The sequence below is a fragment of the Pyxicephalus adspersus genome, chromosome 7 (assembly GCF_032062135.1).
Source record: "Pyxicephalus adspersus chromosome 7, UCB_Pads_2.0, whole genome shotgun sequence".
Taxonomy (NCBI): Eukaryota; Metazoa; Chordata; class Amphibia; order Anura; family Pyxicephalidae; genus Pyxicephalus; species Pyxicephalus adspersus.
Window position 1 is genome coordinate 51764674 of NC_092864.1, and position 25346 is coordinate 51790019.

At 37.9% G+C, this 25346-nt stretch overlaps 1 protein-coding gene across 1 annotated transcript in view; it reads left to right on the forward strand.

The window, feature by feature from the left end:
• Positions 1 to 348: 348 nt before the first annotated feature.
• The window catches only part of ITGA4 (integrin subunit alpha 4), a gene marked incomplete in the record, with an annotated part of 76854 nt that continues 51856 nt past the window's right edge, over positions 349 to 25346 (forward strand). The window contains 2 exon segments of the mRNA XM_072419104.1: positions 349 to 743; positions 1126 to 1247. Of these exon segments, the coding sequence (XP_072275205.1) occupies positions 550 to 743; positions 1126 to 1247 (316 nt within the window).

Genomic DNA, 25346 nt, shown 5'->3' on the forward strand with positions numbered 1-25346 from the left:
ACACACATTAGATTGTATCTCCTCTGACAATAAGTACCATGGTAATGGATGTCAGTGCTATATAAATGCAGAAATCTAATGCAGCCTCCACTAGACTGGTAGATTGCGACACATGCAATTCTTGTGTTTAGATCACTGTGCAATTAGTGTGCATTGTAATTAGTTTAAATAAATAGCTTCTTTTTCATCAGCCAATGAAAAATCCTAAAGCTCTGTACAGCACCATTATCTGCAGTAAGGACTTGTAATTACAAAGGGTTTGGGAACATTTATGGAGAGTTATGTGTGTTTCCTCCAGCAGCAAGCCATAAGCAGCTCTTGGTGATGAATTGCTGCACAAGTAACTTTGAGAAGTTTTGGTCTGCCTGTGGGCGGAGTCACAGGGCCACGCCCCTCCTCCTACAATACAATGAGAGTTATGGGCTGTTGTTGGATAGCACTGCAAGCACTCATCCTGCAATCAGAAGACTCCAATACGAGCCAATATCATCCCATAGCAAAGACAAAGTTACTTTTACAAGTTCAGGAAAACCCAGAGCCCAAAGGATCATGGAAAGGAGGGGAGCCTGCATTCTTTTCATGCTGGGTCACATCTGGAGCTTGAAGCTGCTGCTGTGTCTTTTTCTTGCAAATCCTGCTGGATCTTATAATATTGATGAATCAAACCCCATGGTATTCCAAGGACCCAAAGGATCTCTGTTTGGTTACTCTGTAGTCTTGCACAGCTATGGTACTGATAAATGGTCAGTGGTTATTTTATTCCTTTATTATATATTTATAATTAATATACAGCCATGTATATGTGCACAGTATTATGATCATACAGTATCATTGCACAGGCATGCAACTGGTGGCTGTTCTGGAATTACAAGTCCTTGCTGGGTCTTGTAGTGCCACAGCAGCTACATAAGTAAGCTAGCAGTGACATAGACTAGGGAGCTGGGCATTTAATTGAAAGTTGTTTTCAGCAGGAACTAGTTATGTGAAAAAAAAAAAGCTTGCTATGGGTAAAAGTTTTCTTGAAGCTGCTGGTTCCCAAATCAGCCTTTGCTTATGTTTAAGTTATTGAACTTTTTTTTATTTATTTTGCATAAGTTTATAAAGTCTTTTTTTTATATATCCCAGGATAATTGCCGGGGCTCCCAAATCCAACCTGAGCACATGGTCAAATATTACCAGCCCTGGAGAAATTTTCAAATGCAAGATTGGAGATAATGCCAATGGGACGTGTGACGCAATGAATGTGGGTGAGTACAGAGGATGGGATTGGTGAGGATGGTGATGTCATGTGTTTAGTTTATGGTACAGGAGGCTTAGCAGCTGGAAACCGGATAGCAGGGGTATGGAGGCTGTAGATTCAGCTTTCCTGGTGATGCACAAAGTATCATTGACTTGTAGTTCTTCAGATTCTGGATTTCTTCTGTAAAACCACATTTTTGTTTCCTAAGGTCATAATACTTCTGCATTACATTTCCGATACAGCTCAACCAATGCAACTGAACATGCATCAAATTTCTGACCCTGTACTAACCATTATGTGGTTATTTGACCTGAAGATACTAAAGGGAAATGGTTTACCCGGAGACCCCAGATGGTTAACCTGTTGCTGTCCACATATGTTAGGTCTTGTTCACACTGATTTAAAGAGCAGGCAATTATTTCCAGTGTCTGTTCTGTAAAACAAATGGTCTAGTGGTAATTCACAATGGGTTGGAGTAACTTTACTTTGCAATGATTAAAGGGCATTGGTAATGTGCAAAGCTAGCAAAACTCCTTATTTTAAGTCAGTGCCCCGTGGACATTCATATTGTGTTTGGAATGTTTTTGCTTTTAATTGCATTTTCTTCCAAAAAGTTTAAAACATATTTACACTTTAATACACAAAACTGAGAATGATGCTGTGCTATCTCGGTGTGCAGCCTTGGCTTGATTCAGTACCAAGATCAAGACCTGGCCCATGAAGATGGCAAAATGCTCAAAAGAAAACACTTTGGCAGATAAGATTGCCCTAATGTGCCAACACATTCTTCCTATCTGGATTATGAAGATGGCCAAAGAAGAAGTTCAGGTGACAATGGCAGTGATGAGATTTTATGGCTGTCGCAGCACTGCAGTAGTTCACTTTAGCAGGCATGTCCGCCATAATGTGCTAACATGCTCAGCTTATTTACATATAATGGCAAAACCCTGGCCACTGGCAGTGGCATTTAAAGCATAGTGTTTATGAAAAAAATATATATACAATTTACCTTTACCTGTAAAAAGCCTTCGTTCCCACCAGAAACCCTGCATTGTCCAGCCTTGTTCTTCTTTCTGGTGCTGGATGGAACGAGTGTGTAAAAGGGATAGCCACCCTTTATGTTAAAAATGTGATGATAGGTCTACCTAAATTCAGTACAAATAGAGGTGCAATGGTTAAATATACTGTACTTTGTAGGTTCAGATATGGGATTCATAGGCATGGCAACACTTTTTTAATTAAAACAAGCATGTAACCAAAAATTCCTGTTTATTTATTTTATCTGCATTGTATAATTGAAGTGAATATGGACACTGGCTGAGTCAGAAGTAGAAGATGATGATGATGATGAATAGATGATTCATAAGTGAGAGTGGTGAATGTTACATGGGGTAGACTTCTGCATGTTTCTGGGTTTTAGGCTTCCAGTTGAAAAATGGGACCATGCAAATGTCAACATATGTTCTACACATGCATTGGATGATCTGACTTGGAAAATGATTTGTTAGAGGCAACAAAACATTTAATAGTAACAATATGATGACCTAATTGAATAGTTAATGTAAAAAAACAAAAAAAATTGCCAGTTATATTGATACATTTCTTTTTGTGGGTACTTTAATAAAGGAAATAGAAATTTTCCAATTAGCATAGTGAATGCTGATAAGGTTGAGATGTGTGACCCCAAAATACCCAGTTATTGCTAGCATTGGGTATTTTACGTGAACACTGCTTACACTTACTTGAATCCCTATTTTTTAACATTTACTTGTAGATTAGCAGCTTCTTTGTCTATATTCTCCATGATCAGGATTGTTCATATAAGTTTCAGTTGAAATGACTTCTCTGTTAGTTTAATGTTTATTTTGTTTCTTTGCTTTTGTTGCACAACATTTAGTTCTCCCTGCATGCACTGTGTGTTTTGTAAGATGTTTAAACAGTTATTTAACTTGCTTGTACTTTCTTTACAAGTCCCATAAAAGTAGACATGTAAACAAGTGGGCTCATTATTTAATTTACAGTCCCTAAACCATGCTCATTGTAAAGTATGTGTGAAAGGGGGATGTGTGACTTGTAAGGGGGGTTGTCACATCTGCTAGATAGCATGGCCTGGTATGATGTTCTGGGCAGGAAATGAATCTGACATGTAAAACACAACTTCCTGACTTAATGATGTGATGGACATCCCTGACTTCTCCATCTCAAGCTGAATGTGCTTTTGGAGTCCCAGCATGTTTGCAAGCTGTAGATGGGGGTGCCATGCTGTGCTGGGGTGCCAACTTGTGTAACCATAACTTGGAAATAACCAAACAAATAAATAAATAACTGAATGTTTTTTTTTATGTGTGAAATGTATAAGGCAAATCCTTGGGTATTTTACTTGGGTATCTTCCATTAAATACTTTACAGGAAATCTGAGCTTGGATATGTATGATTGGCACTGAATAATTCCACTGAGTCAATCCTTCTCCATGCATTATAGATTTTAGACTGGAAGTTAACGTTAGTTTGAATGACAACAAGTACACCAAAGATGATTATGTGTCTCTTAGCGGTCTATCTACACGTCAAGCCGCCCAACCTTCTAAAATAGGAAAGGAAGGCGCCTTTGTTCATTAGAACATTTACACATACGAAGTCAAGGGCTCTCAAATAGCCACTTAACCTACTGGGATTTCCCTTCTACTTTTTCTTCTTTATCAATAATCTTCACAATAAACATTATAGGCTGAAGATCCCCTAATGGGTTTGGGTATAGGACCCTAGCACACATTCTTACAAACCTAGCCATGGATCACTACTTCCAAGCTTGTCACTTAACTGAGAGACCATGCTACTAGATCATTTATTTCAACAAAAATATTTCTAAAAAAATGTTAAGTGCATTTGTTGGTGACCTTCTTTTGTGTAGACATCCTAAGACCCCAGGACTTCTGCAGGGCACCTCAGTCTATGAGCTGTTATTCAAGTGTCACTATGCAGTACTGCTATTCACTCCCTTCCACCTTAGCAGCCACATCAAAGGTTAGGTATATGGAAGGACAGAGATGTTTTATCGGTATAGACATAAGTTAGACAGTCCCAGACGAGAGGAGGACTATAACATGCAAAGAGGGATGTATCGGGTATTGACTCTTGGAGAAGTCACATTTTCCAGCAGGTTCAAAAGCACAAGTAAATACAAGAAAATACAATTTAAAATGCTTTTTTTCTGTTTTACCTGCATTTTTAAAAAAAAATTAGTAACAGGGTCACTTTAAACTATTTGCTTCCACCTTTTCTAAATGTGTGCTCCTATGCTGCTAGTGACTCTGCCACGCATGCGCCTGGTGTCCCACTTTCTAGACCAGGAAACTGAACCCTGAATCAGTACAGATGACAGGACCCAAGGAGGGGTGAGTTGTCTAATTTTAGAGTGTAGATGAAAAGTAGATATTTCATTGGGCTCCTCAACACTGCACCCAACCTAAAAGCTATAGCTTATTGCTCAGGAAAACATTATAAAGCTGCTGTATGCAGGTCTGTTTTTTCTCCGTATTTATATCCTCCGGAGGTCATGTATGTAGCAAAGGTTACAGGAAGACATGCAAACCCACAGCTGCGTATATTCTTGGAAGTACAGGAAACACACAAAGCTAGCAGTTCCTTGGGGCTAGAGCTTGGAAGCTCCATACTAACCAACAAAACATGTAAAGGTTCTTTCAAACAATGGTAATGTGGTGCAGTTTAAAAAACACACACGTTGCCATTTGTGCTGAAATGTGCTATGTTCAATGGCATATTTGTTTGAATGGGCTGCCAAAAGCATCATGTCCTATATAAATGTAGTGCATGCTGCATTTTGTAAAACCGCATTGCAATGCACAGCCTTTTAATACCGCAGCAATGCAGCTGTGTTTAGGGGAACTCAATTTTGCTCTATGTTCTAGTTTGGATGGCTGGTTTTATTTTTCTGTGATCACATTTCCAGCAAATCTGTAAAGAAGGCACAGAAAGTCTATTTTAAGAAGACTGTCAAGTGTCATCTTTGGAAAAAGGCAAGTGAGTGGTTTGCTGCAGATGATTGCTTTACAGAAGCCCACTGAAAAAGAACTGGCTGCCAAAGCACCTTAATGTGCAAAAAGGCATTATCCTATGCTTTCATGCCTTACTATGGTGCTTTGCCTTAAGGCCAATTCAGACTTGCAGTGAGCTGCAGCATTCTCCTGTGTGCTCAGAGACAGTTCCATGCGTTTGAGTGGGAGCAGTTGTGAACCATTTTTGGCTGTGGCAGATCGTGGCAGCAAGTTGCTTTTGAAAGATTCACACTGCATCCGCATTCAAATGCTGCTCCTGGGCACACAGCAGCAGTAAGCTGTGAGCCGAAAAGTAGCCAACCATGGGCGTGAAAGGACCCTTAGTTTAGACAAAGTCTTCTCCAAATTGAACATGCCGTGACGCATTATGTGCATAGTATGTTACTGCACATTCTGATAACGCATGCAACTGCAAAGCTGAAGTTTAATAGGCCCTGGTTGGTGGCTCTAACAGTCGCTAGGATGCAAAAGATTTCAACAATTTAGCACGTGAAGTTGCAATGCACCTACAGTTGACAGTACAAAACAAAGTTATATTTCCCACTTTAAGAAGAGCACAGAGAAGTTATCATGGGCTATAAACCAACATAGGAAGTCTTTAATCTACATTATCCTGTGTTAAGTCTGCTGGGGAAGCAGAAAGGATACATTACAGCTGCCGGTATCATATTGTTTGTTCTTTGCATTATCAGCACTCTGGTTAAACGCTAGCAGACATATTTACCTTTTTTTCACTGGCACAGTTTTATATAATACTGATAGCCAATCCAGCCTGCATTGGTATGGTGCCCAGCCTGTTTATGGCTAATGAGCGGGGAGTAGAGAGGCAAACAACCCAAGCAAATGGTTTATCCCAGGGCAGCTATAGGTGAACAATGACATTTGTTAAAATAATTTGCAATGTGGCCATTTGATTCTTCCCCCGAGTCAGTCAGCTGGGCTATGTGTGTCGGTGCTTCAAGATTAGGAATCATTTTCTGTACCGCCCAAACCATTAAAGCCTCAACAAACTCAAAAATGATCAGTTACATTGGAAATTGCGATAGCCTGGGAGCGGTGAATGAAAGAAGGGAAGGGCAGCATCCTAAACATTTTACTTTGGCCATGATGGGCAATGTGCAGGTTCTTTCTGAGTTTAATACTCGCATGATGCAATGCAGTCAGCTTTACAATGAAATGTTACCAGGGATTTTAAGACTACAAACAATATGGTATCCCCTTCTCTCCTCGCCCCAGTAACTGTGCACCAAAAGCTTCTGTACCACTTTTTAATTTAGTAGTGGTTTGTATTAAAATAAAAAGTAATAAGACAATTTACAAAAAATCCCCATCCTATGTTATGCAGAAATACTGGCAAAGTACAGTGTTTATTTTGTACATCCAGCTTCTGAAAAAATTGAACTTTTTTGGCCAGTTTTCAGCATACATCAGCCATTGTGACATTGGGTTGGGTGCTAGTAAAGGAAAACTGACCAGAGTGCCCCCTTACTCTGTTGCTCTGTGAGATCACATGGGTTGCACATAGTTTAGATGGGCAATGCTTACAATTTACTTATCCACCAATTGGTCTGGGTGCTGTGGGAAACCACATGGAGCATTTTCTGCTAGTTTTGTTTCCTGTAAGGTCACCAAAGTTGTTTATAATGCTTTCTTAATTGAAGGGGAAATTAAATAGTTGCCTGGTAAGCATATTTTATTTTTTTTTTTTTATATTGTTTAATTTTAATCTGAGCCTACCCAGTCTTCCTCCACTTTTTACTTTAAAAATGTTGCTGTCAACAAATTGCAGATGAGGATACAGAATAAGACTGGTAGGAGCCACACTGTTCTGTTCAATCATGTTAGATTCACTGGTTTATAAACCAAGCCCAATGGCTTTCCAATTTTACATTTATTTATTTAGCTTAACTAACGACTAGTTTTGTTTTCTATGGAGGAGGGTTCAGTAGGGTGCCACCTTATTTGTTCCCTCTTTTTCCAGTAACATTGATCTATTATCTGTATGTAGGTTTAGGAATGTGTCATTGGCAGTAAAAGAGTTGAAGGGAGGGTATATAGAGTAATTTCCTTTTATTATTTTGAGTTAATAGCGAGGTGTTTACCTTAATGTAATTTTTGATGTGGTTTTCACATTTTACTTCCTCTTCCATAATTTTGTTATTTTACTAAACCTACAGATTTGTAAATTTGTTAATTGCAGCAGGGTAAATAAGCTTAATGACTTTGCTTAACTGTTAACAGTCATCAAACATTGTGCAAAATAAATAGAAATATATATGTAATGCACACACATCTCCTTGCATCCTTGGTTATCCTTGCAATGTGAGTTTTTCCAGCATTCATTAAATCTTATCTCTAATTCTGCTTTGTAACACTGTTTCCATCACCCAGTGTCTAGGTTTCATGACTAGCAGTGTAACAGATGTGTGTCCACTTTAAATATGTATGGTTAAAAGGATCAGCTACAGCTTTAGGAAGGTTTCTAAATTTTGATGGCATTTGGTTTTTAGTAGGAATACTTTCCCAACCTGCTGATGTTTAAACTCAGCCAGCCATGTGCTTTTTCTCAAATGTTTGTCTCCCAGACACTGATTTTGATTCACATGATCTGTCTATAGCAGCGTTTTTCTTGTTGACATATTAGGATCTGTGTGTTCTTTGTGAATCAGCCTCTTGTTGTTTGGTTTGAATTTCTGGGATGAGCCGTGTCTAACAAGTAAAGACTTTGGAAGCTCTTGGTGATGACTTGAGTTTTCATGTTTATAAACAATTATGGTATTCTTATTCTTCTGATTGTGGCTCTAATGTAGAAGATGGCAAGATGGGGGGGATTATAACCATGAACCATTTTTTTTTTTTTTGGCTCAACTTTGTAATCTCTCTCTCTCTCCATCTCCCTCCCCATCTCCATATATATATATATATATATATATATATATATATATATATATATATATATATATATAGAGGAATATCATTCTGTAGTTCCAAGTACTGAAATGATTAATTATGCCCCATAAAAAAAACACAGGAGGTGTGCACCGGACAAGTGATTTTCCTGTTGCAGAAATATAACACTACACTTTTAATGATCTATTTAACAGACAAAACCTGAGGAGAAAGGTGAACTTTGTTGTTAGTTTACGTATACTTTAAGCTTTTCATCCTGACCTAGCTTGTGCATATGTCCACAAGAATAATAGGTGATGACTGCATTCTGCAGGTTAGATCAGCCATTCTCAAACCGGGTTTTGTAGAACCCTAGGTTTCCTCCAGAGGTTTCCAGGGGTACCTGGAGCTGTGGATGACTGACCTTCCATTTGCTGGTGCCGTCATAGTTCTTGAGCAAACACTACTTGCCAGACCCGGCTGGATGACACCAGCAATTCTTATCCGTCTTTAATGGTGGCATTTAAGCTGCATACACACGTGCAAATATAATAGTTGGAAAGGATCTTTCACAATCCTTTCCAACGACTAAGCACCGTACGATGCATGAGCGAGTGCTGTACATACTCGGGAGGGGGGGAGAACAATGGAGTGGCACCCCGCTGCGCACTCTTCCCCATCTCTTGCATTAGGATCGTTCATCGTCCATGGATCTGCCAGGACAGTTGTTTGGACAATGGACGACGGGCGCTGTACACACGCCAGATTCTCATCCGATATCGACCCTGAGCCATTGAACGTGTGTACGTAGTTTAAGACACCAACTGCAGGGGAAACATTTCTCCAGCTGACCTCTAATGTTAGGGACATTTTTCTTACTGATACCAAATACTTTAGTTTTAGCAGGGGTTTCCCAAGTCCTTCAAACAATTTTAGTGTTCCTCAGGGGTAAAAAAAGAAAAGCTGGTATAGGGAACAAAAAGACATGATTAACAGATGGCATTTAATTTTTTGTTACGGAGTAATTGATCATCAAGTGTTCCCAAAGTACGGAAAGTTGTGGCATCTTTGGGCTTCCCATATGTTTCAATAAAAAAAGAAGGTAACCAAAAACTACTTATCAATGGACAGCTCAAAAATTAACATTGATAATATTGCTTGTACCAACTGAAAAAAAAATAATAATTTAAGACTAGTATTTTTTTAAACCTAAATCTTTTTTTTTTTTAATAGAACACTCTAGGTATAGTCAGCAATAAATGCATTTCAAGCAGTTGAACTTCTATTAGCAATACCAATGTAGGCTATTGGCTTTTTGTTATAGAGGAGCCCAGAAAAGAATTTCATGTATTTGCAAGCTTAACATATAAATTAGACAGTGACTCTTGATGACAAATAATGTTTGTAGTTGTCAGTTGTGATGAGTGGACAGCTGTGAAGCTCATGCTATCAGAAGTTCAAAGGACAAAGCTGTTTTTAGGGTTATCATGTATACATCAGCAGCAGTGACAGTGTTTATCATATTATATGGGACCCGATGTTGAACTGTCCATGATGATGCATTACCCATGAAGGCACGGTCTGTCCAGTGAGTGTTTTTTCTAACTGTCCCCAGTAGGTAAAGTTACCCTTCTATTTGCACACCATTTATACCTGAACAAAAACAAAATGAGGGTAATTCCAAAATTTTACAGTTTTCATCAGAAGAGGTTAGGTACGAGGACAGCTGTCATAGAGAAGAATTCCCCTTACTGGGAGATTTCCTCTAATTTACTTTTGTAGCTCTGGGATGGAAAGTAAAATGTAAATCTCTCAAAGGTAAATACATTGCTAAAAACTGTTTTAGCCTCACACACAGGCTGCATCTTATATTTGGTGACCATCTATAGTAATAAAGCAGAGACTACTGCTAGGCTCAACTAGAGAATCGTAATAGGATGGGTAAGATAATCTCAATTGCTTATTGTTGCTACCAGCTGTGGCTGCTGCCTTCTCAAAGCAAAGATATTAAAGGTGCGTACACACTTCCAATTTTTATCGTTCCAATCGAACGACGAACGATCGATTGGGCAAAAAATCGTTCGTAAAAAAGTAACCAACGACGCCGACGAACGAGGAAAGTCGCTGGAAACGAACGACCGGACCGACGGATCGGATTGGGCGACGATCGTTGAACATCGTTCGTGTGTACGGTCGTTCGTTGATCGTCCATGTTCAGAGCATGCGTGATGAACGAACGTCCTTTCACTTTCCTGTCGTGCACATAGTTCCTCTATCGCTCAAACGATCGTATCTATTGTGTGTACAATATCTACGAACGATCGTGTCGTTAACTCTATGTGCAGGATCGGTGCTATACGATCGTTCATATATATCGTGCATGAACGTTCGTCGTTCGTTTTCCAACGATAATAATTGGAAGTGTGTATGTAGCTTTATGCTTGACCAGCCTAAAGCTACGTACACGCGTCCAACGGTTTTGGGCCGATATCTGGCGAGAATCTGGCATGTGTACATGGCTCCATCGCCCGAATGACCGTCCTGGCGGATCCACGGACGATGGACGAGTAATGTTCCTAATGCAAGTGAAGGGGGAGAGTGCGCAGCAGGGTGCCGCTCCGTCACTCTCCCCCTCTCCATTGAGCAGAATGGTGATGTATGTACAGCACTTGTTCATGTATCGTGCAGTGCATAGTCGTTGGAAAGGATTGTGATCGTGAAAGATCCTTTCCAACGACTATTATTGCACGTGTGTATGCGGCTTAAGAACTCATGTATATGCTTCAGGTTATGTCTACTGATGGCTAAAGATGGTCTGATTATGCTTGTACATTTCCTCTTTGATGCCTATGGGCATTATTGTAAACGTCTAAATGTACTACCCACAATCAGTTTTTGTAATTAATTTGGTATAATGGCTTACTAGTAATATTGTCCTGTAACAACTAGGTCCTACTGTATTGGATAAATGTTATGAGGTACAATATTACCCTTATGGCTTTCGTCACTAAGCTTTCTCTGCTTCAAGCAAATTTCTAATTTTCTTATAACTTAATGGAAATGCATCATCGGCTTGAAGCAGGTAAAGTGCAGGTTAGTTGTAGACAACTGTACCTGGTGGTAAGATGCTATCCAATTGATGCCAAAAGCCTGCCAACACAGACCTTTATATTAGGATTTTTGGGTGTCATTAAGTATGTGGAAACGATGTATTCAACACTTTATTTAGAAGAATTCTATATATAATACGTGTAATATTTTGTTTTTAAATATTCTGAGAGAATTCAAAACCCCAGGTGTAAGTAGGTAAATTTATACTGTATTCTTGTTCTTTTACATTGCCTAAAAGTATTCAGACCCCTTCACTATATTATTATTATTAACATATTGTGCAGCACAGTACATTAAATAGGGGTTGCATATGACAGACAGAGAATAACAGAGGAGGAGACCCTGTCCAAAAGACTATATGCAAGAAGTCAGAGCCCCTGTCACCAGTCAAGGTGCAGAAATATCTCCGCAGTGATCATGAGAAATGGGAGGCACCTGAACTAAATATCAAGAATATATTTCATTTTTTTTTCTTTTGAATTTACTAAATTGTCTAAAATTCTGTTTTCACTTTGTCATTATGGCCTACAGAGTATAGATTGAGAAAAAAAGAATTGAAAATATTGTGGTGTTGGGCAGCAACATAACAAAATTGAGAAAAATGAAGGAGGCACTGTATATAGTGCAGCAGATTTATCGGGATCTTGTGTAGTGCATGGATCTATTCACATCAGCCCTTTTTCAGAAGAACATACAGGGTAATAACGTACAGACACATGCATGAAAACCATTACTGTGTGTTTGTATTGTGGGAAACCAAACCACCTGGAGGAAACCAGCTTAGACACCAGGACATAGAGTTTCTAGTTATAACCGAACTTGAGATTTCAGGGCTTCAAAAGTTATACTCGCTTTTTAAACATCGAGCCCTCTGGCACATTTGCATGCTAAGAAAATAACCGCAGAAGTAACTGTTTTATCCTTGGTTCCTTTTTTCCCCCCATCTATGAGGACCAGGCAAACCACAGCACATTCTTCATCTTCCCATTTTTAGTCACCTGTGTAACTGTTTGCTGCTACTAATAATTCTATTTATTCTTCTCTGCACCGTGAAAGTTTAGATAAAGTGTTAACATTAGATCCTCAAATTTTTTTGCAGTCTGTGCCTTCATTTAGGGGATCCACTTCTTTATTTGTACTGCTGACTATTGTCCCTAATAGAGACAGTGAGGGGAGAAATCCAAGTTTTCCTCTCTAGAATAGGTGAGGATAAATATTCCACCTCTTCTGGAGACCTCTATCTGATGGGAATTTCACTTACATTAGGAGATTTCATATAATTTCCTTAACACTACAAAGATAGGAAATATTACCCTGACAGGGACTATATATGCACATTTTAAATCTTGTACAGCATTATTTATTGCATCCAAACCTCTACAGCAGTGTTTTTCACCAAGGTTCAGTGGAATTTTAGGGTTCCTCCAGAGGTTGCTTAGGGTTCATTAAGCATTGCACAGTTTTCACTTCTCAGGTAGGTGACACTAATGATCTTTTGCTATCTGTAAAGGTGTAAAAATGTATCCTAATGGCCAGCAATGTAAGAGACATTCTTCCTACTGACCACCAGGCTTATATATACTGCGAGCTGTTAAAGTTATTTCAAGGGTTCCCTCATGCTATAATGGTTTAGAAACCCTGCCTTAGACCATTGTATTTATTCTCCAAAGTATAGGTGTATATATAGGTAAAAATGCTCATGTCTTTGTATTCTTTGTGTTCCATATACTTGGCAGGGGTTTGTCCTTGCCTAAATTCTTTGTAATATAATGTGTCTCCCTTTCCTTTCTCACAAAGTTGATGCTATATCTTCAGGAAAGATCACTGTGGTAGATAGAACAGAAGCAACTCCTGGATGGTGATGCTGATAGAATAAATGAGTTGCTATATGAAATGATTTTTCAGTATACTGTAGCTCGGAAGCTTTAACTTCCTATAAAAGGAATTGTCTATTCCAATGGCTGCAGCTATTCATTTATTCCAATGGCTGCATCATTGTCCAAAAGTGGCTACTATTGTTTTATTCCTGATATGGCAATGGGCACTCCTCATTGCAGAATGGCACTACCAGCCCCGTATGACATTTTTCTGCAAATGACTCAGGAGATATCATAAGAAACATTCAAATTAAAAAAGAGAGACATTGACTATAAAGAGGAACAGAATGACTTTCTTGTTGGTTGGTATCTAATTGACGTTCGTATTTAACATCCTCTTATAGCTTTTACTTCCTTTTCCTCTTTATCATTATTGTAGGAATTCCTCTTTCCTGGAACTACAATAACATCCTACAGGTTGACTTCTACCCCCCCCCCCAAATCCCTGAGTGTAAATGTAGTGTAAACATGAAAAATCTAGCGGAATGTATTTTTATTATATTATTGGGAGAATGATTGTAAAGCAGAACTACCTATAAAAAAAAAAAAAAAGTTTTGATCTCTTCCTACCGTAATTCACTATATAACAGCACTCAGGTTTGAAGGAATGTTGGAGGTGATATTTACCGGAAAGTCTGACTAGCTCAGAGTGGTGATTTCCTCCAAGTTGTATCTTCAAGCAAAAGTTTTTACAAAAATAAACGCATGATTCAAAAGGGCATCACAATTTAGGGGTACCTATCACAACAAAAATTTAAATACATTCTAAAAAGAGAGATGACCCTATTAACGTGTTGTGATACCGAAGGCAGAGGGATGACCTTCATCAATGTGTTTTGATGCCCAAATCGAAGGGATAAACCTAAAAACATGCTGTGATGGGTTCATTTGACAATTGGGCTAAAATGAGTAAACGGAATTTCTGTTCCAATGAGGTATGAGACCTAGATGTACAGGGAAGACTGATCACAAGTAACTGCTCCCATAAATGTATATAGCTTTGCATTTGGATGTTTTCCTGTGGATAAGGAGCTTTTTTGTAAATTATGGTGTATAGGGTGCAGTTAGTGTCTCACAATAGCAACACTAATTAGTTTGTAATCTCTGCTTGGTCATTTAGCAGCCACATTTAGCTAAACAATCTCAGTGGACCACTGTGTGCACACTAGATTTTCGCCCAGGGACAATTAGAATTATTTGTCCTGGGCAACTGTATTATACTATAATAATAGACAAATGCAATTGAGCTTCCAGTCTTTACAGAAAAGAACTATTAGGAGAGCAGAACGGATAGCGGGTCATAAAAGAAGTGAATCCTCTTCTCTGACTTGCACACATCCTTCTGCCATGCAAATCAATGTAAAAGAACAAAACTGTCCAACAAAACTTTTTTTTTTTTTTTTGTCTTTAAGGGTCACTGTATTTAAAGTAAAGCTAAACACTAAATTTACCTTTCAAATGTGCTTTTAGGTTTCCTGATCTTTTGAAATCTGTATATTTCATTAGGGAATACCTGGCAATCCTACCATGAAGGTCCTTGTTTAGGCACCTTTTTGGTAGGGTGACAGCCATGTCCCAAATGTGCTCCTGTTTTGTGTGCTTCTGCTGAGGGCTGCAAAAGCTGTGCTAAGATATTGCACTGGCATGGTCTACTATTGCCATTCATAGGAAAGGCTGACCATGATGTGCAACTGACATACGTAAAATGGTAGCGAGGAATCTATAGGACGGAAATGTAAAAAGGCATAAAAAAGGTGACAAGTAAAATAATGGCACATTTTTAATACAAAGTACATTAGCAACCTGAATATCATCCAGTTATGATTTAGTTTTGCTTAAAAGATCATGTTGGGATTTCCTTCCAGCCTGACACCAAGCTTCAGTTTAGGTTTTTCCATTAGGTATATAATGGCTGGCAAGATCCTTCTTCCTTTCACGTGGTTTGCATTCAGCACGTGTTCTGGCATCTGGTCAATGTTGTGCCCACATTCTCCCTGCTTTGCTGGAGGTTTACCTTCTCAACAACTTTTTGGGTCTAGTGATACTTTGATACCTTGGATGCCAGAATTATGGCACAACTTGCCTTCATGTAAAAGCAAACATACGCCTGACCCAATGACGTAAAGCTTCATGATCCCGTGATGACATCTGTTGTACACGTGAGCTTTGTAACATAGTGTAGTGTAAGACAGAAAGTATGCTGACACAAACACAAAATATGCAAATGTTTTAGATACTGCAGATACTAGATACTTGTAAATAACTGTCTGCCCTAATTCTAGGACCGTACATAAAACTGTGATTGAATTTCTTTGGCAATTTTATCAGGGCTTTGGTTTAAGCTGTAACTTGATTGTAGCAAACAATTGACTTTGACATAATATGAACAATATTTGAAAATATACAATCATTACATTAATGCAACTGGAAAAAACACAAAAGTAGCAAAGTTTATGCAGTCCCTGTGTGTTTAGGTTGCAAAATTCACAGCTGAAATATATTCTTGTTTGCCAAAAGAAATGTTTTGTTCAGCTAGTTTTCTATTATTTCAGCAGAGAAAAAGTACACAAATTGTACTCAATATCTGAACAGGCACGACATGATTAATGGACTGTACAATGTCAGATATTGCATGTTAATGCATATTCATTGTATAGTTATTTCTTCAATACAGACATAACTTTTCTCCGCTATGATTTAAGCAAAACAGATTTGTCATAATGAAGAGGTAGCTACACACTGAACTTATCCATGTGGTCCACCTTCCTTTTTACAGTATTTACCTCTTTGTGCTTGGTTTTCTTAAAAAACAACCAGATTTTCTTGTGTGTCCTGATCTTTAATGTGGTGGCTGCATTGTTTTTTGTTCTGTGCTATTTTTCACAAAGTATTTTTGCCTGTAGCATACTTCCTGTTTTTGGGTGACCACACTATACATAATATACCTATGAAAGAGCAATGTTGTCACCCTTAAACATGAAGTAGTGAAATGTACTGAAATGCATGGAATGCGTTACCATGTGTAATGCAACACACTCGCTGCATGCGTTGGTTTATTTCCAACATAACATGCTGCTTTGAAAGTGAAACAGAATAGAGCTGAAGCATTGGTAGAGAGGAGAAATCCTTGGCAGTACATTTACGAATTTAAAAATACATTAAATGTGGGTGTTAAAACTTGCCAGAAGCAGTGAGGACTAATGCCTTTGAACTGCAGAATACCTATCCTCTCCATGCCATAATGGAAATTGTTCTGTAGCTAACAAAGTAGAACTTGGCCAGGCTGAGAACTCTGGTTAAAACCACAGAATGAACAGGAACTTTGATTTTTAGTAGGGGCAGAAGCTATATTTTGTACTTAAATAATAAACAAAAATAATTACATTAGGATATTTAAAGCTCTGTTTCCTTACACAGCAATCACTTTTGGATTCTAAAAACTGGAACTTTACTTCTACTTGCTACTTTTAGATCCAGAAGTTTATTATTAGACTTTCTTTACATCTACCAATGTTTTTAATGAAATTCTAACTTGGCACAGAGAGGGTATTTTTATCTGCCTATGGTTTGCTTTGAACTCGAAGTTATGTTAGCTAAATGAATGAATGCCAGTTCACGACACGTACCATGAAACCACCTTATGAAATGACTGGGACCTTCTATTTGAACTTTTTATGGCAGCTGACTCATTTTCAAAAACTTGTTTGGTTTGCTCTCTGTATGAACTCCATAAATGATTGGTGGAGATGTGCTAGATTAGGGACGTCACATGTCTCTGTCTAATCGCTAACTCTTGTCATGCTACTGCATAATACAAGAATAACGGCTGTCTTCAACATTAATATTAAATTAGAGTGAATCACAACTATTTTATTAAAATACAGTAAAACATGTTTCAGAGAATGCCAGCAGTTTTGAGTTCTTTACTTAAACTGTAACACCATGAGACATGTATGTTGAACTTCTGTTTGTCTTGATGTGATAATAATAATATTTTTGATTGATTCTACTTTGCTTTTGGCGGGTCGCATAGGGTTTCGGGGCTTATGAAGTAGCTGGCCAATCAATCAATGGTCCTCCCCTGTAGATATCATATGTCCAATGATTTGTTATTCCTCATGTGGTTAGGTGTAGGAAAAGCCTGGAGCATGTTTCCCTAAGACATAATTATTTGTAATGTTGGTAGTAATTTTATTAGTTTTTATATAGTTTGATAGACTAAGCTCCCCTTAAATGATCTTAAAAGGTGTTCTGGTGAGGTGCCATTTACTTGCTTGCCACACTTTACTTGCTAGAGCAAAATAAGCTTTGCTTGATACATAGATTATTATATTCTATGATACTAATATTATTATTATTAAACAGGATTATTATAGCCCCAACATATTACGCAGCGCTGTACATTAAATAGGATAATAATATGAAATGATCTTTCGTTGGGCACACCCTATGTTAGGAATGATTATAGACAAATATAACATTTGGTTGGTCATTACACGGGTGTATTTGATGAAACATTTGTACAGCTGATCTGAACTGATCCTATTACTCCTCATGACTTTGTTAGTTTCTAATCTGTGGCTTCAGTCTTTTGAGTCACTGGGTCAGAGTGATACCCAGGCATTTGGCATTTATACTCAGAGAAAAGCAGTTGTCATAGATCTTCATTACAGATTTCCCTAAAGATTAAAAATAAAATGTTAAATTACAAATATGAGCTCTGAGAAACTGCTTGTACACATTTTTTCTGTCTCCTTTTTACGAAGAATTTTGTTCAGCTGACTCCTTCATAATTGCCTGTAAACTGAAGCCACGAACCACAACCCCAAAGCCACCAACTCACCGCTAATATTGTCACTATGGCAACAAAAATTCATGTTTCAGAAAACTGGGCACCTACATTTCCAATTGAAACTGGCTCAGAAATGTTCACTGAACATGAAATAACCCCTCCATCTAGGATCACATGTAGATTTTTTTAAGGGCTTAATGCTTTATTTTAGGACTGTAAAATGTTGGAATGGAATGCGGTGGCTTGCAGCTTACTCTGGAGCTTTTATATTGCTGTAGGTTTGGAGGTAAATTAACTTCACTTATTTACAAAAAAAAGAGTAATCTTTAGCTTGTGCAGGGTTCCCCAACCCCCTGATCTGCGGCGTACTAGTGGGCCACGGCTCTGGCTGGTGCACCCCTCAGCGGCCACATCACCCGTACAGACCGCAGGCTCAGGGCGGGTTGTGTGTGGCTCAGACCTGTGATGGGGAGTGGGCTTGTTCTGGCATCATGACGTCACTCTGGAGGAAGTTTCTTCCCCTTTGAGTAACATACGGCTCCCCTGCACATGTGCGGCCTGGAGTCCATGCATTTAGTGGTCCGCAAGCTAGAAAAGGTTGGGGACCACTGGTCTAGTGGGCATTTCATAGAGAGCAGTACTACCTTATTTCATGGTTCCCCAGGCATATTGCACCTATGGTCTGGTATAAATTATTTGTTCCACAATGTCACCACTCTTCTCTGCTCACATGTCCATCCCAGTATAAATGATCTGTCCCTCAAGGCTGCTATTTTTTCTGTCATGTGGCAACCCCCTCCCTATATAAATAATGTACAATGGAGGACCAGTGGCCAGTGAGAGTGGAAGGGTGTTAAAAGATTGGGTTAAAATAAGTATTTTTCTGTATAAAAATATATTGTAGTGCTTGTGTGTTGGGGGTTGACACATGGAAATTTTCTTTAAGGCTTCTAAAGTAAGCATTCTTCACTCACTCCAGTGTATCTGTGGAGTGGGTGGTGGTTGTCACCCAGTCTGGGTTTCAGGAGGCATGGAGGGCAGCACTTGGGGAGAAATTGGTTGCCTGGTGAGGAACATGCTAATAAGTAACAAGTAAGGAAATCAAAATGTCCATTCTTGATGCTCTTTTACCTTCCAAGGGACAGGGAAGGGGTGCTCTAGCTTTTTTCTTACCTACTATTTAGAAAGGCCTGACTGATCCTACCTTTAGCTTCTATAGTCCTTTGAAGATGGCAGAGTAAGATTTAAAGGTAAATATTTTAGGCTGTAGTTTTAGAAGTTTAAAAAAACATGCAGCCTCTGTTTTGTGTGTTTTGATCTGCGTTCCTATTGACTTCCATTGTAACTCAACAAGGGGCGCAAGTAGAGAAAAAAGTTTTGTAGTTAAAAAGGTAAATGTGCCGCCTGGAAAATGTAACTCATGAATGTCCATATGAAAAGTCTCATTTACAAATGGGAATTTTACACCTTGGCATTTTCCATTTTCAAGTGATCACTCTAAATCCCAGTGTGAGCAAGGTCTTGAGGGAAAATAGGTTGGCTGCCAATAGTGACTTCTTTTTATGTAAATGGTAATTAAGACAAAGTTATGCTTCAACATACAAATAGTGCTCAAAGAAGGAAATATATGAACCCTGTTTTACAAGTAAATTCTAATCTTAAAATATTCCAATAATCAGTAATACATATACGGTGAAAAGAAAATAAATAAGGTGTCCAGGTGATATTAGTGAATAATTATATGGCCTCTATAGGCCTTCTAAAACCATCTTAATCATCTTGTGTTTTAGAGACAAGTCTAAAACATTTTTAATAGTTATTTTTGTCCAACAGTGGTCATCAAGCCATATATAGAAGGGACATTTAAATCTTTGCCTTAGCCATAGCACAGTCCCAGCCTGGTTCTAGACAATGTAACACAGAACACTCTAAAGTGAATGGTCACCAAAGGTGGGCATTGCAGATCTTCCTGCAGGAATTCCTACAAGGTATTAAAAGCTAGTCAGTGATTCAAGACAATGGGGTACCACTTATTTCAACCAAAATACCAAATAATGTTTCAAATGAATTAATTTCGTAAAAAAAAAAGACTTTAATAATGTAGAAGGCAGGGGGTTGTCCATACAGCCAGTATTTCAAGAATAAAAGCAAAGAAAGAAATCGCTAACGGTAACGGAAATCATTCCACTGAATTTGAATGTCAGGGTGAAGTACTTTACATGTTTATCAGTGATTCAAGAATAGATTTTTACATTTGCACTCTGTGTTCAGATATTTTGCTACCACTGACAAGAAAAGAGAAAGTCGTGATCTGTGATATCTGTTATGCCGTTTGGAGATTGTTAAATGTCATCTCTATTTTTAACTGATTTATATCTGTTATTAGAAACATTTATTCATAAATTATTTTTATAGTCACGCACACTATGTTGTGAAGGTAGAATCGGTTTTATTTTACAAAACAGACAATGTAATATGTATTTATAAGTCATTGCATTTTATTGCTGAACTTAAGTTCAAATAATTACCAATAAATACTGCTATATATTACTAAAAAATAAAAATTGAATATTGTAAAAAGATTTACATTGTAGTTTAGCATTTTTTTTTAAATGAGGTGTCTTTTTTTTTTTTTCACTTTTTTTTTATCTTGAATAACTAATTAAATAACACACCTCTGATTCCTGGGTGGTTCACCCACTGCACTGCATCTACGGTTGTCACCCAGTATGGACTTTGGAATGGAGGGCCAGCAAGTGAAATGCTAGGATGTGACAAGCACAGCAAATAAAATATCAGAGTATTGAGGCTCCTTCTCTGTCCAGTCATAGGCTGGGGCCAAGGAGGTGACCTAACTATGTTGCTTAACTACAAATGAAAAAAGTCAGGTCCTAGGCTGACCCTACTATCTATTAGGGTTGTATAAATCTCAGGGGCATGCAAAAACTATTCCCAGGTATGTATTTCAATAGTCTGTATAGTGGTTAGTTCAGTGTGGTAAGTTCCCTGACCTTAAAGAAAAAAATAAGTAATATGGAGACTGCCATAGCTACTTACCCCTAAATCACATGCCAAGCTGATTCAATCACCTAGAAAACTTTTTTTTGGGCTTATACCTGAAACACAAATCAAGGCATGAAAACAACCATTTCATATCTAGGTGAATGTAAAAGAGGTTACATCACTTCATTCCCCATGCATCCATCCCTGCCTTGGGCCTGATTTGTGTGGAAGAGACAAAAACATGGAGAACGTTTTGCACTGAGAATTATGTATCACCACTAGTATGTATTTGTTTATAATAGAATACCCACCCATAATAATATTTTTATGGCTTTAGTTGTATAGCATATTTCAAAAGAATATAAATAAATATAATGAAATATATATATATATATATATACCGGTATATGTGTGTGTGTGTATATGTGTGTGTATGTATATATATATATATATATATATATATATATATATATATAGTGTGTGATGATTTTATATATTCAAGTTTTTTTGGGTAATTGGTACAATTTTGTTGGAAATCTTGCCCTGTCTTAGGCTGACGATTATGTGAATAACGTTGATAGATATATCATGAAACCAGAAGAGGAGTGACAGTGTATTCAGGAAACCAAATAAGCAACACAAAGTTAGAGAGTTACATATCTATATCGGAACATCTTTCACCACCAAGGCTATAGTCAAGCAGTAGCATTCAATCAACTAAAAACAAAGTAAAATTCATATATATATAAATATATATAATTTATATAATCTAACAACCCTAGTTTTGATTTGCAGTGGTTATGGATGTTTTCCCAACCTTTTTAACATGTGGGAAACCTTGAAAAACTTTAAGACCTTTAGGGAACTCTTCAACACTTGCTATGTTTACAACACACAGTACATTAGTGTGGCGGTCAGTAGGAAGAATAGCAGACTGGCATTCTTACGGAAAGCCAAAAAAATTGATGTCAGCGATTAACTGACCTAAGAGACCCAAATTGCTCATTGCTCAAGGAACCTCTAGCAATCTCTACAGGAACCCTGTTGAGAAACACTGGTTAGGGGTTTCAAGTTTTAATTGCAGTTTCTCTTTATTTAGATAGACTCTATTAACTATTTTTGATGACCACTATTGCTGGGACTGGAACTAAGAAAGAAACCAAATGTATGAGTTACTACGATAACAGTTGAGGGAGTAGAGAGATATCTCCTCATTGGGGTAAAGGTGTGAAATGACCTGATGGGGGGTGTTCACCATCTAGAATGCTAAGAATAGTTGTGGCTTTAGATATACCTAAAGTTCTTGTGGATGTACTTTACCTTAATGATGAATGCAGAAAGCATTTTTTTCTCTTAGCTAAACTCGAGGCAGGTACAAAAGACAAAAACGAATGCAGCGTTCTGTACTTAAAAGGAAAAGGAATGCAGTTTATAAATGTAAGTTGTGAAAAACCCTTCTTATGACCTGGTGGGAGCCTCTCACAGCCCCTGTATGGCATAGCTCAGACTAGGGAGGTAGAAGCAGCTAAAGCATATTGGGTTGTGATGCAATGATAGGAGAAAGTGGAGTGATTGGGAGAAAATTACAGTATTCTTCCCAGAATGTTTTTTGTAAGGTTGGGTGGGAAGAAGCCTGGTGTTCTGGCCCTGTATTCTCGCACATCTTTTCAGTAACCCCCCAGAAACAGCCAGGTAGTTACTAAAAAGCTCCGGGTGGTGCACCCTGCTAAAAGGTGCAGGGGAGAACACTGTAATCAAGTGTGCTGCTTCTTCTGTAACTGTCCAGTTACTAGTTGTAGGTCGGGAGGAGATGCAGTGTATTTGAATGTTTACCTAAAGTTCTGGTTAAGGCAGGGTGATATGATTATCTCCTCATTTAAAGAAATCTGTTGCTAGTGTTTAAAGAAATCTGTATAGCTACAATTTGATATTCCCAAAAATTCAGCTCTAGTCTACCCCTCTTAAGTTCAGAACTTTCCCCAGTGAAGGGTGAATTCTTGGCTCTTTCACAGCATAAAAAGGTGAATGCATGATGTCAATAAGAGCCTACAAGTGAAAGACACCGCATCCCCTGCTTTGACAGTCACGTATCACTGCTCTCTGCATAGAAATAAGCCACCGGAAGCCGTGGCTGGAGATGTTACTCATTTTGGCTTTTTGTCAAAAGGTCAACAGCTCCATCACTGTTTAGTTTTCTTAGGTGGCACATTTAAAGAAAAAAATGCAGTGAAACAAGTCTTTCGGTGTGATAGCTTCTCTATTATTTATTTGACTTCATGGAACATTGGCATTACTTGCTAATATTCTAGGGATTTAGAATGCTGATACAGGTAATCTGTTGAATACTGCAAATAGGGAGAAGATTGTGAAAAAGAATATGCTAGGGTACCCCAGTTGCTTACTTTACTGGCCTGGATTTATTAAAGCTCTGAAAACTGGAGAGGATTCACTTTCATCAGTAAAGCTGGGTGATGGAGAAAACATGGAATGAATCTGGTCCAGGATTGAAAACTTTACAAAATCCATTCCAGGTTTGCTGGATCCCCCAGTATCACCAATAAAAGTTTATTCTTTACAGCCTTGAAGAGCGTTAATAAATCAGGCCCAGTTTGTGCAGGTTCATTCCCTATTCTCCAATATTCTGATAATTTTGCTGTAGTTACAGCCATCATTGAACAAGGCACATTCTCATAGTAGTTAGATAGTGTAAATTGTACTGCAAATATTTCCTATGGAACTGAGCCTTTTCATTCTGTAGCTGTGTGCTCAATCATATAGACTTGAGACATCTTATATTTTTTTATTTTCCTAATAACAAGGGTTAACAATTGCTCACCATTTTCCCTAAACTAAAAGTTTTGCCTCCTCATGTTGGGTGATTGGTTTTTACATAGATTTTACTGTACAGAAGGCTATGCTGGGAAACTTTGTTTGGCTTCTATTGTTTTGGGGGAAAATTCTTTGCAGTATACATGTGTATGTATGTGTATCTATATGTGTGTATATAGTATAGTGTGTGTGTGTGTGTGTGTGTGTGTGTGTGTGTGTAATGTTTGAATTCATTACCAATAGAGTAAGTCTTTTCTTTAGAAGACTGTTTATTTTGCACAGGGTTTCATTTCCTCTGCTGTAAGGAATAAATTTATAGAATAAAATAAACCATGTTATTTGTGGGATTCTATAAATGAAAATTCATCTTAACTGTAGCCAAATATGATCTGTGGTTGCTTTCAAGTCTGTTTATAATTGCAGTTGAGCATGTGGAATAAATGTGCAATAAATATAACCGCTGTGGAGTGTTATTATTTCACTTTTGAATCAGAAGTGTTATAGGCTGCTGTTGGTTTTTATGTTATGGTTTTGTTTTGTGGACTGTAGCATAAAAATCTGCTCATTCAAAGTCCACAAATTAAAAACCAGTGTTTCGAAGTGTTCATTTAAGGTCATACTTACCTGCATATCTCTAACAAATACAACACAAATAAAAGTAAATAACGACTGATCTGTCAAAAACTAAATATATAGTATGGCATAGCTGACCAGTTTCAGAAATATCCAGTTGTCCTACTGTCATCCTGGTTTCAATGGTGAGAACCCTGGCATAGATTATGCATAGAGGTAAATAAGGAAGAGCTGCATAGTCTTTTAAAATATCCATGACAAAGCTACATTATCAGAATAACTGCTATGTTCTTCACTTTTTCATGGCCATAGATAATGGATAAATTCTACTATTTTGCTAATACATGTCTACAATTGTATATGATTTATAGACCTCTTTTCAAAACCTTGGTTTAGATGTATGGATTTATTTTGCTAGAAGTAATTTTCATGATTGTATCTGATGACACTAGAATGAATGTATACACAGGACTGTTCAATTCTATATGGAATGGAGGGGCAGAATTGGTGGAAGATACCCTGCTGCATCCTAAAACACTGTTTTTGTTTTCTAGTTGTTCTCCTGCATTGACATACTGTCATAAGCTTTTACAAAAAAGACTATCAGTGATCATGAGTACACAAATTGCAAATGTATAGTTTATTAAACTCTTCGGGCCTGATTTATTAAAGCTCTCCAAGGCCGGAGAAAATAGACTATCATGGAAGAACCTGGGTGATCAAGCAAACCTGAAATGGATCCTCTATGGAATTTAAAACATTTGCTAGCTAGTAGCAAATAAGTTTGAAGAAATCTAACCTGATTTGCTGCATCTGCTATGTTCTCCCATAATATCTATCATTTGTAGTCTTGGAGAGCATTAATAAATCAGGCCCATCGTTAGGGTCATTTCAGACCAGTGGTAAGCCACAGCATTCTGCCGTAGTTCAAACATGATCCCAGCCACTTGGGAATT